At 41.4% G+C, this 14,602-nt stretch overlaps 1 protein-coding gene across 1 annotated transcript; it reads right to left on the bottom strand.

The window, feature by feature from the left end:
* Positions 1–1,157: 1,157 nt before the first annotated feature.
* On the bottom strand, positions 1,158–14,178 carry idh1 (isocitrate dehydrogenase (NADP(+)) 1). Its single transcript, XM_039818144.1, has 9 exons — positions 14,031–14,178; positions 10,965–11,094; positions 8,404–8,695; positions 7,496–7,598; positions 6,769–6,946; positions 4,947–5,098; positions 4,659–4,799; positions 3,006–3,168; positions 1,158–2,141 (listed from the first exon to the last, which is right to left on the bottom strand). Exons 2-9 carry the CDS (start codon positions 11,084–11,086, stop codon positions 2,048–2,050), a joined length of 1,245 nt encoding a protein of 414 aa, XP_039674078.1. The 5' UTR covers positions 11,087–11,094; positions 14,031–14,178; the 3' UTR covers positions 1,158–2,047.
* Between the last annotated feature and the right edge of the window lie 424 nt (positions 14,179–14,602).

Raw genomic sequence — 14,602 nt, 5'->3', positions numbered from 1 at the left:
TTTATTCAATTAAAGGCCCAATCTGGAAATTTGTCGCAGGTATACGCAGTATACCCACTATATATCTATGGATACCCACTAAGAGAGCTCCAGGGTTTCCATATACCCACTTAAAAATGCGCAATGACACGTAACAACATATTTTCCATTATATGTTTAATATATTTTGAATTGCCATCTGTGTTTTTCTTCACATAGGCTAAATAAAGGTATTTCCACCGTAAATTGGTGCATTCAAGTGTATCAGAATGAAGGAAATGAAGTATTTGACGCTCAAAATTTCCCTGGAGGAGGACACCCAGACGCCCCACTTTAATATGTCCACTCTGGTCCATATATAGTACTGTACTGTATATTTATTGCTATATGTTTGTAAATATTGTCATTTTAATGTACTATGGACCTTCCATTTGAGTCCTGAATAAAGTTATATTATTATTACAGTATACCCGCTAAAATACATTAGACTACACCACTGCACGAAAGTGACAGGCATATTCAGATATAGCACGAAAGAGTGAAATAATAATAATAAAAAAAGGATAACATAATGTGTATTTCTCAACTGATCTTAATTTCAGTTTTGGAGACTGTGTTAACACTTGTGTTTCTTCTCACCTCGACTATATGGCCTACTGTCAGTCAGCTTTTGCTATTTTATGTGCATTTTGCTGATATTTTTTTGACCCATTTTAAAAAAAGTTTCCATGTCAGAATTTTTTATTTATTTTTTCTACCAAATTGTAAAAGAAACTAATGTGGATGGTTCTATACAACCATTCTGCTACTCTTCACAGGGAAAATAAATGATCAGTTCACTACTTATATTGAATTTGGGTGTTTAATTTAATTTTAGCATTGGAAAAAAAAAATGACAAGAAAATTTGAAAAAAAAAAGTGACAAAAATGTTGGAAAAAGTTTCCAAAACGCAGAAAAAAAATTTAACAATTTTTTTTTAGTAAAAAAGTAATAGTTGAAAAAAAAGACATTGGGAAAATTGAACAAAGTAGAAAAAAGAACAGTTTTCATTTAAAATTTTGACCCAGAAAAAAAAAGTTGCGTGGTCAAGATATTTGGAGGTGTCACCTGAGCTCTGAGACATTTGTTTTCACAACATGATATAGAAAAAAATTGATTAATTGAATAGACACAAACATTTCTTCAAAAAAATCATTTATTATTATTATTATTATTATTATTATTATGATGAGTTCTCATAATTCGGATATTGATTAAAAACCAACATGGAAAATGTGATTTTATGGCAGCACACACACACACACAGGACGGTAAACTCTTACACAACTAACTGGTAAAGTAAATAAGAACAAAATCTAAATGCGATGTATTTTACTAGTTTATAAGTTGTGTGAGCAGAGTTTTAAATACTAGAAATGACGGTCATTTACATTTGACATGATTCGTGCTGCGTGACGGTAAAACGTCACGGGCACGCACGGACGCTCTACGACAAAGCTGAGAGGTTTCATTGATAAAAAACAGGAATGTGCTATTTGCTGTGCCTCTAACACATAACTGCTGCCCGAGGTATTTCTTTTAAAACATTACAAGACAAAAGGGAAAGCAAGAATCAACCGATGACTTTGACACAAAACAAATAAGGCAGTTGAGGGTCCAGAGGCCCCCCCCGCCCCCCAAGACAGATTCTGTCTCCCCGTCTGTTGCACAGATCATTAACGAATACTGACAACACACACTCACTTCAGGGGACCGAGTGCAATTAGGTCACTGAGGCCAGTGGCAGTCCCGGAGACTAGTGTTTTTCTTTTTTTTACTCCCACAAGTATTGGCTGTCTACTAGTGATGGATTAACAGGGATGACGGCCTCCACTCCTCTTCATCTGGATAAGACACCCTGCTTGATCCGAATGCCTTAGTTTCAGTGTGTAGATCTCCCGGAGTCTTCGTCAGGCAGAATTCGTCCTGCTCCAGTGTTAATTCTAGTAGCTGTAAAGTTGTCTCTGTGTGCGTGTGTTTCAACGTGTGTGTGTGACTGTGTTTTACGGCTGAGGCTGGGAGGGGAGATCACAGTTTGGGCTGGTTAGCGAGCTTAATCTTCAGGTTCTCGGCCAGCTTGTCCAGGAACTCAAAGGTGTTCAAGTAGTCGGCACGTGTCACACTGCAAACGGAGAAAAGAAAAAAAACAAGAGGAAAGGCTTGAGTGTACCTTGACATTACTTTGGGAGGCACGCAGTGGGTTTCATTTGCATATTCAGTAGTATTTATGTTGCCATCCAGGCATCCACAGCCACAGGAAGTATCAAGTTGTATTTACTTAGTGTAGTTACCTTGGGATGCTTAACTATTGTTAACCAAAGTCAAACCGTAGCTATCATGTTACACAAGGGAACTGAAGACTTGAGGTTGGAATGTCATCTCTACTAAATTTATGATTGTCTCTGCTAATGTCAGAAGAAAAGGAGCACACATACCATTTCGCACAACAAATGCCAAATTTTACTGCCTGAAAGTGAATATAGAGCTGCAAAGATTAATCGAGTAGTTGTCAACTATTAAATTCTCCAATTAAATCTCCAACTTTTTTTTTTAATAATCAATGAATCGTTTGGAGTCAAATTCTGATTTCACCTTCTTAAACATGAATATTTTGTAGTAAACTGAATGTTCTTGGGCTTTGGAAAAACACAGATTTACAAATTTGACATTTTATAGACCAGACGACCAATCAAGAAAATAATCTGCAGTGAAAATAATGGAAAGTTGCAGCCCTAATTGTATGATACACAATGGTGGGTAATTGTTGCGTCAAAAGACAGGTATTCATATTCAAGGCATTCACCTTTTCAACTTCTTTCCAAGATAAAACACCAGCAGGGGGCGAGAAAGTGCATGCACTGTGGAACCCATCATTAGCCTACATCAAATCCTACAGCCAACAATAAATGTAATTCCTATGCCGTAGACATCTACAGCACCTGATGAGGAAACATAAATTAAGTGTCAGATAACGAAGAGGACTAACTTTGCCAGGCCTTTGACGCAGATAGCCAAATCCTTGGTCATGAAACCGGCCTCGATGGTCTCGATGCAAACCGCCTCCAGGGACTCCGAGAACACTCGCAGCGCTGCGTTGTTGTCCAGCTTCGCCCGGTGGAGCAGGCCCTGCGACCATGCAAAGATGGAGGCTGCAGCACACAAAGAGCATAAAGACAGGATTTAGTTTATTAATCCATATACAGTTACTACACACAATATACAGCAAAAAAAGAAACGTCCTGTCACTTTCAACTGCTTTTATATTTTAAGCAAACTTAACGTATGCAAATATTTGCATGAACATTAAAAGATTTAACAACTAAGACATAAACTGAACAATTTTCACAGACATGTGACTAACACAAATGGAATAATGTGTCCCTGAACAAAGGGGGGCGGGGGGGTCAAAATCAAAAGTAGCCCTCAGTATCTGGTGTGCCCACCAGCTGCATTAAGTACTGCAGTACGTCTCCTCCTCATGTACTGCACCAGACTGGCCAGTTCATTAAGTACTGCAGTACGTCTCCTCCTCATGTACTGCACCAGACTGGCCAGTTCTTGCGGTTGTTGTTGCCATCCTCTACCTGTTCCCGCAGGTGTGATATTGGGATGTAGCGATCCTACGCAGGTGTTGTTACACGGGGTCTGCCACTGCGAGGGCGATCAGCTGTGCTTCCTGTCTCCCTGTAGCGCTGTCTTAGGCGTCTCACAGTAGGGACATTGCAATGTATTGCCCACATCTGCTGTCCTCATGCCTCCTTGCACCATGCCTAAGGCACGTTCACGCAGATTAGCAGGGACCCTGGGCGTCTTTCTTTTGGTGTTTTTCAGAGTACGTGGCCAATACGTGGCCGGCGGACATTTCAACCTCTCCGTTTTCAAAAATAACATCGTGCACAGCTGTCAGTTTTCAGAAAAGTGTTAGTTTACACGTACCCGTGTATATATTCCGGCAATGCCGTCAAGAGCACGCCAATGCCTGTAGGCGACAGTGTAACGAGAAGCTCAAGCCCACGTTAGCCAATCAGAATCCCGAAAAATAGCAACAACAGCAACAAATCACTTCCTCTCTCTTCTCTTCCTCACTTCCTCGGCTGCCTAAACCTCCGTTTGTCTCAGTTTACATGCAAACGTGCAAACGAAAAACAAAATCTCCACTCTGGCCGGAGTTTTTAGAAGGACTCGTTTTCAGACGAGAGTTCTCCTTTTGCGTGTAAACGAAGGGCCCAAACGAAGGGAAACGTCTCCGTTTTTCAAAATAACCATGTACGTGTACATAGGGTATCAGAGTCAGTAGAAAAGGTCTCTTTACTTTCCTAATTTTCTTTTACCTGTGACCTTAACTGCCTACCGCCCTTAAGCTATTATTGTATTTTCGACTGTTCAACAGGTCCATGTTCATTAATTGTTTATGGTTCACTGAAAAAGCATGGAAAACATTGTTTAAGCCATTTTCAATGAAGCTCTCTAACGTTATTTAGATTTTACCAAAAGTATCTTTAAAATACAGTGTGCTGAAAAAGGGACGTTTCTTTTTTTGATGAGTTTATAAAGACTACATTGATAGAATCTATGTTTTTTGGGGGTTATGTTTGGGTGGTAGCTAAATGCTTAAGTCTATGAATCATTTTTTTTTTACCTATGGGATTGGTGGAGGTCTCTTTTCCCTGCTGGTGTTGTCTGTAGTGGCGAGTCACTGTGCCGTGGGCGGCCTCAGACTCTACGGTGCGTCCATCAGGACAGATAAGCACACTGGTCATCATACCCAGGGAGCCGTAGCCTGAAAGAGTCACACAAAACCACATTACCATCACAACATCAGCATTCTCCATTTTTTATTAAATGCAGTTGTGCATGGGTCAGATTATTTGGAAATTTTCAACATAGTTCTTCACTTCTGATGAAAAAAAGTGTCGTTTCTACCAACCTTGTGCCACAGAGTCAGACTGTACGTCTCCATCGTAGTTCTTGCAGGCCCAAATGAAGCCTCCCTCAGATTTCATGGCCTGGGCCACCATGTCATCTATCAGGCGGTGCTCATACCAGATGCCTTTGGCCTCAAACTGAGCACGGTATTCCCTGGACACACACAAAGGTGGACACGCCTCTATGTTATGATCTACATCTGCTATAAAAGTGTGTACTTGTGAATAGGGTTGGGTACCGAGACCCGGTGCTAATACGGCACCGGTGCCAAAACGACCGTTATCTACCGGACCGTATAGTAACGCAGATTTCAATGCCTCATATCGGTGCCACTTAAATGCCTGCGCCGCTCTCTGATGCTCCGAAACGGACGTTGCAGGCAACGGAAGCCTCGCTGCACGGGACGCTAGTTAACGCTACACTTGGCAGCAGGTAACGGGACGCTAGTTAACACTACACTTGGCAGCAGGTAACGGGACGCTAGTTAACGCTACACTTGGCAGCAGGTAACAGGACACTAGTTAACGCTACACTTGGCAGCAGGTAACGGGACGCTAGTTAACGCTACACTTGGCAGCAGGTAACGGGACGCTAGTTAACGCTACACTTGGCAGCAGGTAACGGGACGCTAGTTAACGCTACACTTGGCAGCAGGTAACGGGACGCTAGTTAACACTAAACTTGGCAGCAGGTAACGGGACGCTAGTTAACGCTACACTTGGCAGCAGGTAACGTTAGCCTACCGTTAGCTAGCAGCTGGATTAAACACGGTTAAAATGCTGACCGCTAAACGGTGTAAAGTGTGACTGTATTTCACTGTGTAGAGGATTCCAACACCGGGACGACCAGCAGTCTGCAGCTGCCGTTGTCGGAAAACCAACACAGACGGTGCGTTCACTTGAAACTGGTAAGCCTCGTGGTGCATTCAAAGTTATTGGAAAATACCCTTTTCCCATCTAGTGGTTGTTTTTGTCGTTTAACAGCAATTTACTGGTGAAATAAGTTATTGTTATTACATTATTAATAAATCTTTTTTTTTTTAAGATAATTTTTTGGGCTTTTCCGCCTTTAATTGACAGGACAGCTAGGTAAGAAAGGGAAGAGAGAGAGGGGGTAGACATGCAGGAAATCGTCACAGGTCGGATTCCAACCCTGGACCTCTGTGTCACGGCATAAACCTCTCAGTACATGTGCACCTGCTCTATCCACTGACCCAACCCGGCCACATTAATAAATATAAATAAATAAATTGAATAGAGACCATATCGCCTTAGCAATAAACAAGCAGTTCTTTTTAATGTCGCCGACTGTCGTTTTGTGCTCTTCCTTTTCACTTTTTATTAAATCTTTTTATCTTCACTTGAAGGTATCTACATAAGAGTGACATGACACTGTCATGAACACATGACACTGTCATGAACACATGACACTGTCATGAACACATGACACTGTCATAACACATGACACTGTCATAACACATGACACTGTCATAACACATGAACCCTAACGCTAACCCTAACCCTAACTTGTCATGACAAAAAACGAATGACACTTGAATATGACAAAAGAATGACAAAAGAATATGTTATGTCAGAAACGTTTATGACTTGTTTATAATGTTTATGACACGTTCATGACAGTGTCATGTCACTCTTATGTAGATACCTTTTTTTTTTTTATTAAAGTATCGGTTCAAGGCACCGGCACTGCTTTAAAAGTCTCGTTTTACCACCAGCATCGAAAAAAAACCAAACGATACCCAACCCTACTTGTGAAAGAGCGAGAGACGGAGTGTGCGTGTGAGAGACGTTTGAAGTCCTTACTTCTCGTAGATCTCCTGGAAGATGTCTTTGAAGCGACCGTCGTACTTCTTCAGGATGGTGTTCTTGGTGCTGAGGTAAAGAACGCAGCCTTTGGTCAAAGCCATCTGGAAGGAGCTGTGGGCAAAGTCCCTGATGGACTTATCTGTGTTGTACATCCCCATGGCAACACCACCTGTGCCTGGACAGACACAAATATATACATAAAGTATAGTACATTCACACACGCTGTGCCAATCTCGTATTTGTGTGGATGTGATCATTATTTTAGTAGGACTAAATAAACTTAGACAAACGCTGAGAAAAACGCTTTGGAAAGAAATCCCTGTCGCTAGTCGTCATTACTCAACCTTTCTAATCTAGCTCAGTTAGCTCCGTGTTTGGTTTTCAGTGATACAACAGGTGCACAGTAACAGAATTGAAACAAACAGATAAGCCATATCTTATATTTTCCCCATTTACAATGTGAACACAATGGAAAATGTGGTGGTAAAAGTTTTTCTCTGCTGCTAGTCCAGCTTAGTTATATTGACTGACACTTAATTACACATCCACATTATGATATTTGATACGTTTCATTTTAGACTGATGTGTATCTGATCTGCACACCTGAAACGCGCGCATCTACGATACTAAAAGTACACTGTCACGATTGCTGGGTATCTTTCCCCACTCGCTTTAATTGTCAGATATTTCACATGATCGTGTGTCGGGCTGGCTGTATTCTTACCCTCAAACTCATGGATGACATATTTAACTGGCTCTCCATTTGTAGGTGTGTAGGTCATCTCCACTTTCCCAGGCCCAGGCACCACAAAGTCTGTGGCTTTGTACTGTGGGGAGCACATTGTGAAAGGGAAGAAAAGAAGGTTAATACTACTGCGACATTGCTGTTTGACCCCAATTAACTACACAGCCATTAGAGACAGGTTTTGAAAGGTATGAACACTGTCCTATGAAATTGTGTGAGATCAAAGTTCAAATTGCAACGACCAACACCGTCGTAAACACCTCGGCAGGACTAGGCAGCAGAGTATGTAACATGTACATATACCTCTGACATCCATGGGATATTATGTAACTAGCAGCCATTTGACATTTCACCTGCATTTCTACACTGAGGGAAGAACTGTTGACTTTGGCACAGCGCCATGAGCCAACTTAGGAGTTAGCTCTGTGACGTTGCTGCAACTTATCCAGGCTACAGAGGTAGTACATTAGGGTCCAAAAGACAGCTGATGAAATATAATTATTGCCCAAGTCTCTTCTGACAACCCTACAGTGTCTGATGTAACTGTTACTCACTGAGCTCATACACGAGTTGACAGTAGTCCGCTTGTCAGAGTTTTTGCTGGACATTATGATTTAATAACGTAGTGGTTTTGTCAGATGAAAAGGGAGTTGGAATAAGTTTCTCTGCACAAAGATAAAGACAATGAAGTGATTGCTACACAGTTACAGTTGCTCCTTTTTGGCTGTAGCCCTCTAAGGCTGACACAACAAGCTGACACTTTGAAGAGTATTTAAACTCTAAGCCATGCTTGGAAGTTTGATCTCACGCCAACGTACCGTACATTGACCATAGTTTTCCTAATATGCAGAAACAAGTTGAAACAATTGAGTGTAAATACTCCGTACCTGATCTCCGTGGGCGTGTCTGCCAATGATGATGGGCTTGATCCAGCCAGGCACCAGGCGGGGGATGTTCTTGCAGATGATGGCCTCCCTGAACACCGTGCCTCCCAGGATGTTACGGATGGTGCCGTTGGGCGAACGCCACATCTGCTTAAGCTTGAACTCCTCCACGCGATTCTCGTCGGGCGTGATGGTGGCGCACTTGATGCCCACGTTGTAACGCCGGACTGCCTCTGCCGCCTCAACCGTCACCCGGTCGTCTGTTGCATCTCGGTTCTCCATGCCGAGGTCATAGCTTTGCAGGAAGAGACAAAGAGAATAGACTTTATGTTAAAAAGTACCGGAGAGAAAGCATCCATAATGTCCTGGAAATGTGTTGAATATACCTGTGTCAATACAATCCCTAAGTTACAAATATCAAAGATTAATGAAAGGGTGAATTAACAAGCCTAAGAATATGGCAAATGTTAATAGTAGCTCCCATTAGTTGACACTTTTTGATATTACATGCTACAGACATATTTCAGTCAGTAGGTATGCAGAGATGTAAGAAGAAATGCATCAGACATGGAGACCATTTATAATCCCAACAGCAGAGGCATGGGACACCATAAACAAGAGCACTCTGTTTAAAGGAGGACAGAGATTATGAACGCCTCAGTTGCACATAAGCCGTGGTTGTGCACAGAGCACTAAAAGTGAACGTTTGCCACTGTTTTAAGTTGGCTAGAAGCCAGTCTGTGAATGTTCCAGCGCGATGACTGTGATGTGAAACATAATCACTGTATCAAAAGGACATGAATGACATTAATGCGTAGTGAAAGAGCGTGAGCTCGCTTCCTGCTTGAGGAATAACTCAAATTGCTGCTAGGGCTTTATTCACGCCACATCTTGGCTAATTATATTTCTTGCAAGAGCTGACAGTGTTGGCATCAAAAATACCCATTAACCTCCTACCTCACTAACTTCAAAGTACTGTGCTCACTCTGTTCTTCTTACCATGCCTGTTACTCGCCTAAAATGAGAAGGAGATCTGCAAAACCAGGCAGCGACACAGAGACAAAGGAAACACGGAATCAATTGTGCAATGACGACTGGCCCTCTGCCAAGAGAACTAGAAAGGTTGCTCCTCGGGAGGAACCTCATCTAAAAACTAGACTGAGCTAAATGTGCTTATCATACCAATCAGGCATTAGCCCATGGGCTTGTTAACCCAAGCATCCATGACCTTTTACCCACTTTCTTCGTACTCTACCCCTGAAAGCAAAAACCAAGCAACAACAATAGGACGCTTAGCAAGTGATGACTAACTGGATACATACCACTGAGGAAAGAGCGAGAAGCTTTTAAACAAACGGCTTCAAGTTTAACAAGAATGTTGTCCTGGTCTGTTCTTATGCGTTTGATTGTAATGTGTGTCTGTTTAACCTGTAACCAGGGTTCAAAATCAGCACCGTCTACCAGTAGAGATGGTCCGATACCATTTTTTGCTTCCCGATACAGATTCCGAAACCTGAACTTGCGTATCGGCCAATACCGAGTACCGATCCGATATCAGTGTGTCATATATTTTATTATGTTTTAACAGCTATATACTACTATCCCTGTATGGATGTGATATGATTTCTATCTCTGTTGTCGGTCTGGCTCAGGTTAAACTCTTTGTGAAACATGAACAAACACAAACAATGAATGCCACAGAACTCTCTTTTATTATCCAGTTTTATTCAGTTATAACGGAAAAAGAACATAAATAAACTACTTTAATGTAGATTTTCTTTAGGGCTTTATTATGTGATATCGGATCGGTGCATAAACTCCAGTACTTCCCGATACTGATACCAGCATTTTAGGCAGTATCGGAGCCGATACCGATACTGGTATCGGTATCAGAACATCTCTATCTACCAGCCAAATGCTGGTTAAATATGTTATGTGGCTGGTAGATTTGTTTCATTCACCAGCCAAAAAAACAATGGTAACGTGGCCGGGTTGGCTCAGTGAGTAGAGCAGGCGCAAATATATTTAGAGGTTTATGCCTCAACGCAGAGTTCAAGGGTTTGACTCCGACCTGTGAAGATTTCCTGCCATGTCTCCCCCCTTTCTCAACTGTCCTGTCCATTAAAAAGGCAGAAAAAGCCCCAAAAAATAATCTAAAAAAAAAATGGTAATCTATTGAGTGGCTAGTAAAATTGGCTAGTCTGAACATTTGGCAGACTAGCCATTTGGCTGTCTGACAAATGTTAATTTTGAACCCTGCCTGTATAACTTGTTCAAACAAGTTGATGCATTCCTCAGACACACCCGAAAACCTGAACAACCCTTAAATCTCACATTTACCCTCTTCATGTCTGCAATAACAATCTATTTCCCTTCAGAGTGTTGAAAGTGTAAAGTCAGATTAATCCTGAAGATGTCTTCATGCCAGTGGGTTGTAGTTTGTTTTTCAAGTGGCCTGGGTGGCGATGGCGCAGTGGATATGACACGTATATGAAATGTAATGTAATGTAATGATCTAGTCCTACTTATTGAGAAATTGCCAATCCAACATCACCATACTTTACCTGTGCAGGTCGAGCTCCAGGTAAGGAAAGATAAGTTTCTCCTTAATGAGCTCCCAGATGACTCGAGTCATCTCATCTCCCTGCATCTCCACCACAGAGCCTGCCTTGATCTTCTGAGACATCTTTGAGCCTGTTGGTGGACACGGGGGGACAAAAACACAGACGTTTAAGGTAATGGTACGAAATAAAGCAAAGAAGAGAACATGTCAGAGATTGGGGCAGTGGTAGTGGTGTTTTATTTAGCTAAAACAACATAAATGTGCTGTTATTAAAAAGGACAAATCGGGCGCAAAATGAACTTAGGGGTTAATAACACGTGTATACCGAGTCCACCGTTCTCTGGGATCTGTTTTCATGCTAATCGAATGTGACCAGTTTTATCGCAAACTGCTAATTAGTTTATAACGCTAGTCGTTGGGGCACGGGTAAAGTAAAAAAAAATTGCTGTGCAACCAGTAACCAGTAACATAGCTCAAGCACGGCGTTCGTCGTGCGACTGATCGTGACTGTTTTCCCAAGATGGCGCCTGCCTGTATACGTGAACGGCACTGTCTTTATAAACTATCTTTTTAATAAAGTTTCTGTACACAAGTGTATTATGCTACCGTGGAAGTGTGGTGCTATTTTGATCCTTGTTAGTGGTGTAGAAATAGAGATTTAGTTTTACTTTACCCGTGCCCTGACTACTAGCGTTATAAGCTAATTAACGGTTTGCAATAAAACTGGTCACATTCGATTAGCATGAAAACATATCCCAGAGAACGGTCGACTTGGTATGTCTTATTAACTCCTAGGTTCATTTTGCGCCAGATTTGTCCTTTAAGATGTGTTGTTTCTTTTACTCTTGGAATGACAAAATAAAAGATACATACTGGCACCATTCTCTTTTTGGTATATAGTAAACTGTTAACCTATTAAACAAAAACTAAGTAACAGATTACTCAATAATTTCAAAAAATGTCTGTAGTTGTAGTCCTTCTCTCAATTACAGGCATTCAAATGTGTGACTGTAATACCACACTTGAGAAAGGCCCTTTCTACACAACACTGCAGACTGCTTAATGAATAAACTCATTCAGCACAAACTAGCAGTAGCCAGAGCAGTGACTCAGCATTTATTTGCTCCACTTCATTTGTTCCATAATCCTCTTAAATCTGTGTGCCAAACACAAAGCCCTGCAACATATGGTTAACAAACAAACTTAATTCATGTTCCACTGTGTTTTCAGCTTTTTATAACTGACTTAAAATGTTAATACTTTTATAAAAGATAAACGACATGGCTGTTGGGTTTTCCCGTTTAAAAGTTTCACAACTTGCTGATTTCTGTCTTTTCTTTTGGAAGGGGAGGGGGTTAACATTACATAAGTAGACAGGCTGATCATGGCATGATGGGGAGGAGACTGATGAGATAGCCATTAGCCAAAGGCAGGCTGTCAGGAGGCCAGATAAGGAATGCAAACCGTTGTATTTCACTGCTGGAAAGAGGGTCTTTTCATAAAACTGGGCCGTCTATGCAGTAGAATGGCGCAAACATTTTATTAAATTGGTGCTACATGGCCAGAGAAAACACAGGAAAACGGCACTGTAATATTCCCTTTCACTCAAGATAGAAAACCTAAAACTAGCCAAATTCACTGTGCCACACCAGACCAATAAACGCTCCGGCCGGTGGGTGACGTAATGCGAGCACGTCACAGAATCAACATGGCGGCCGGCTGGTAACAAACAATCTCGTTTGACGGTTAAATAGCAAGCTAAAATATGTTTCTGGAAAAGTTTTAGGGGAGAAATGGGCAATACACTAATAGACAATAGACTCTTGGTTTATATTTGATCAGCTTCCGTTTTCACAATACAGGAAACAGCATCGCACACACTTCCTGTTCACAAACTGTCGAATTTCAGCCGAACAGCACACTACAATTCGGTTTAAGTTTGAGAGAGAGGGGGGCGGCTCTCTCTCGATCTGCTTCTTTACTCTGTCTGTCTGTCTGTCTGTCTGTATGCGGAGGTATAATCTGTAGTTTGAGCAGTAGGGCTGCACGATATGAGGAAAATATCTTAATTGCGATTATTATTTATTTTGACAGATATTGCAATTGCGATATGATTGACGATATTGGAGGAAATGATCGATTTTTTATCATTATTCTCATTTTGATTGAAGAATATTTAAATATTTTTATTTTTGCGAGGATCTGTACCAAACTAATATTTTCTCTTTAGTCTGTAGGATACGATTTGTAGGCCGGGACGTCTCTGCAGCACCACAATACTTAATTCAGAATGGTTTGACACATATTTTACCCCCCCCTGCAATTTGGATATTGCACTAGTCTATAATGCAATTTCGATAAAATTGCAATAAATTGTGCAGCCCTAGCCAGCAGCTAACCTCTGCTAGTTTGTGAGAAGGGAGATCGGGGGCGATCTGGGGCGGCCTCTAGCTCACCCAGTAAGCGCGTTCACCCCGTGTTGGCTGAGTCCTGCAGCGGCCCGGGTTCGAACCCGACCTGCGGCCCTTTGCTACGCGTCATCCACCATCTCTCTCCCCCTTTCCTGTCTATCCATTGTCACTATAATAAGGAATCAAGGGGAAAAGCCCCAAAAAATGATCTTAAAAAAAAGGGAACTACGTGGAGGTAACTTTACCATAGCACATACTACTACCAACATTATTATGACACAAAGTTGGTTTAATATCGGCAAAAGTATCCCTTTAACATGGCGTATAACGTAGGTTACAGTTTTGATAAATATGCCAAATAAAAAACAGGAGGACACAAAGGAGTTTGTCAAGACTGGGCCTTACGGAGTCGGGTTGTCATAGATACGACTTAATTTCAATAGAGAACCCCCACACGACATTAGGTTGAACACTATTTACTCGAACACGAAAAAGAAGTCATCTTAACGATAGCTTAAAGGGTTTTCAGCCTGGCTGTGGTTAACCGGCGTTATCGGGACAATACATTCGAGCACATCACTTCCCTGTGACGTTACGTCGCCATTACTTTGTTCTGCAGTAAGCACAATTTCTTAATAATATGTTACAAACGTTACCTTGTTTAGTTTAAAGGTCCACGACAGAGTCAGCGACAAGATGAGGAGACGGAATGACGTCCGTACTACAGGCTGACTGAGCTCCAAGCGGGTCAGGCTGACGGAGGAGCCTCCTCCTCCGAGTAGGAGCGGCAGGTTCAACGTCTCGACCTCGCTGACAGCTCACTCACTGTCCAATCAGAGAAGAGAGGAAAAGCTAACCCGCCAACCAGATAAGCCCACACGATAATGGGGGCGTGATTTGTCTGGGCGAGGTTTGCAAACGTGGCACCCTGATTGGTCCGAGATATGCTGCGCTCTTCCTCATCATATCTTCTGAGTGATTACTTAAAAATAATGTTATGTAATCCCTTTACCGGACACTTTATTTAATGATGTATTTAATTTTTAATTTTTAAATTTTTAATTTATATAATACTATAAAATATATATTATATTGTATAAAATATGTCTAATTAAGATTAAAAAAAAAGATAAGACAAGTTAGGCTTAGATAAAGTTAAGGTAGAATTTCATCAGAATCCGAATTGGTTTATTTACTTACATCAATTATCATTAGGCTACTTTGGTGA

The sequence above is a fragment of the Perca fluviatilis genome, chromosome 12, assembly GCF_010015445.1.
Source record: "Perca fluviatilis chromosome 12, GENO_Pfluv_1.0, whole genome shotgun sequence".
Lineage (NCBI taxonomy): Eukaryota > Metazoa > Chordata > Actinopteri > Perciformes > Percidae > Perca > Perca fluviatilis.
The sequence above is the reverse complement of the archived record's forward strand: the minus strand, read 5'-3'. Positions and strand labels throughout refer to the sequence as shown.

Bases quoted from the DNA above. Each gene is read 5' to 3' on its own strand.
- idh1 (XM_039818144.1), bottom strand. From the start codon at position 11,086: ATGTCTCAGAAGATCAAGGCAGGCTCTGTGGTGGAGATGCAGGGAGAT. The intron at 6,947-7,495 runs GTAAGAATACAG...GTGTCTGTCCAG, and splicing joins TGTCATCCATGAGTTTGAGG to GCACAGGTGGTGTTGCCATG. The intron at 5,099-6,768 runs GTAAGGACTTCA...GTGTGTGTCCAG, and splicing joins TTCCAGGAGATCTACGAGAA to GGAATACCGTGCTCAGTTTG.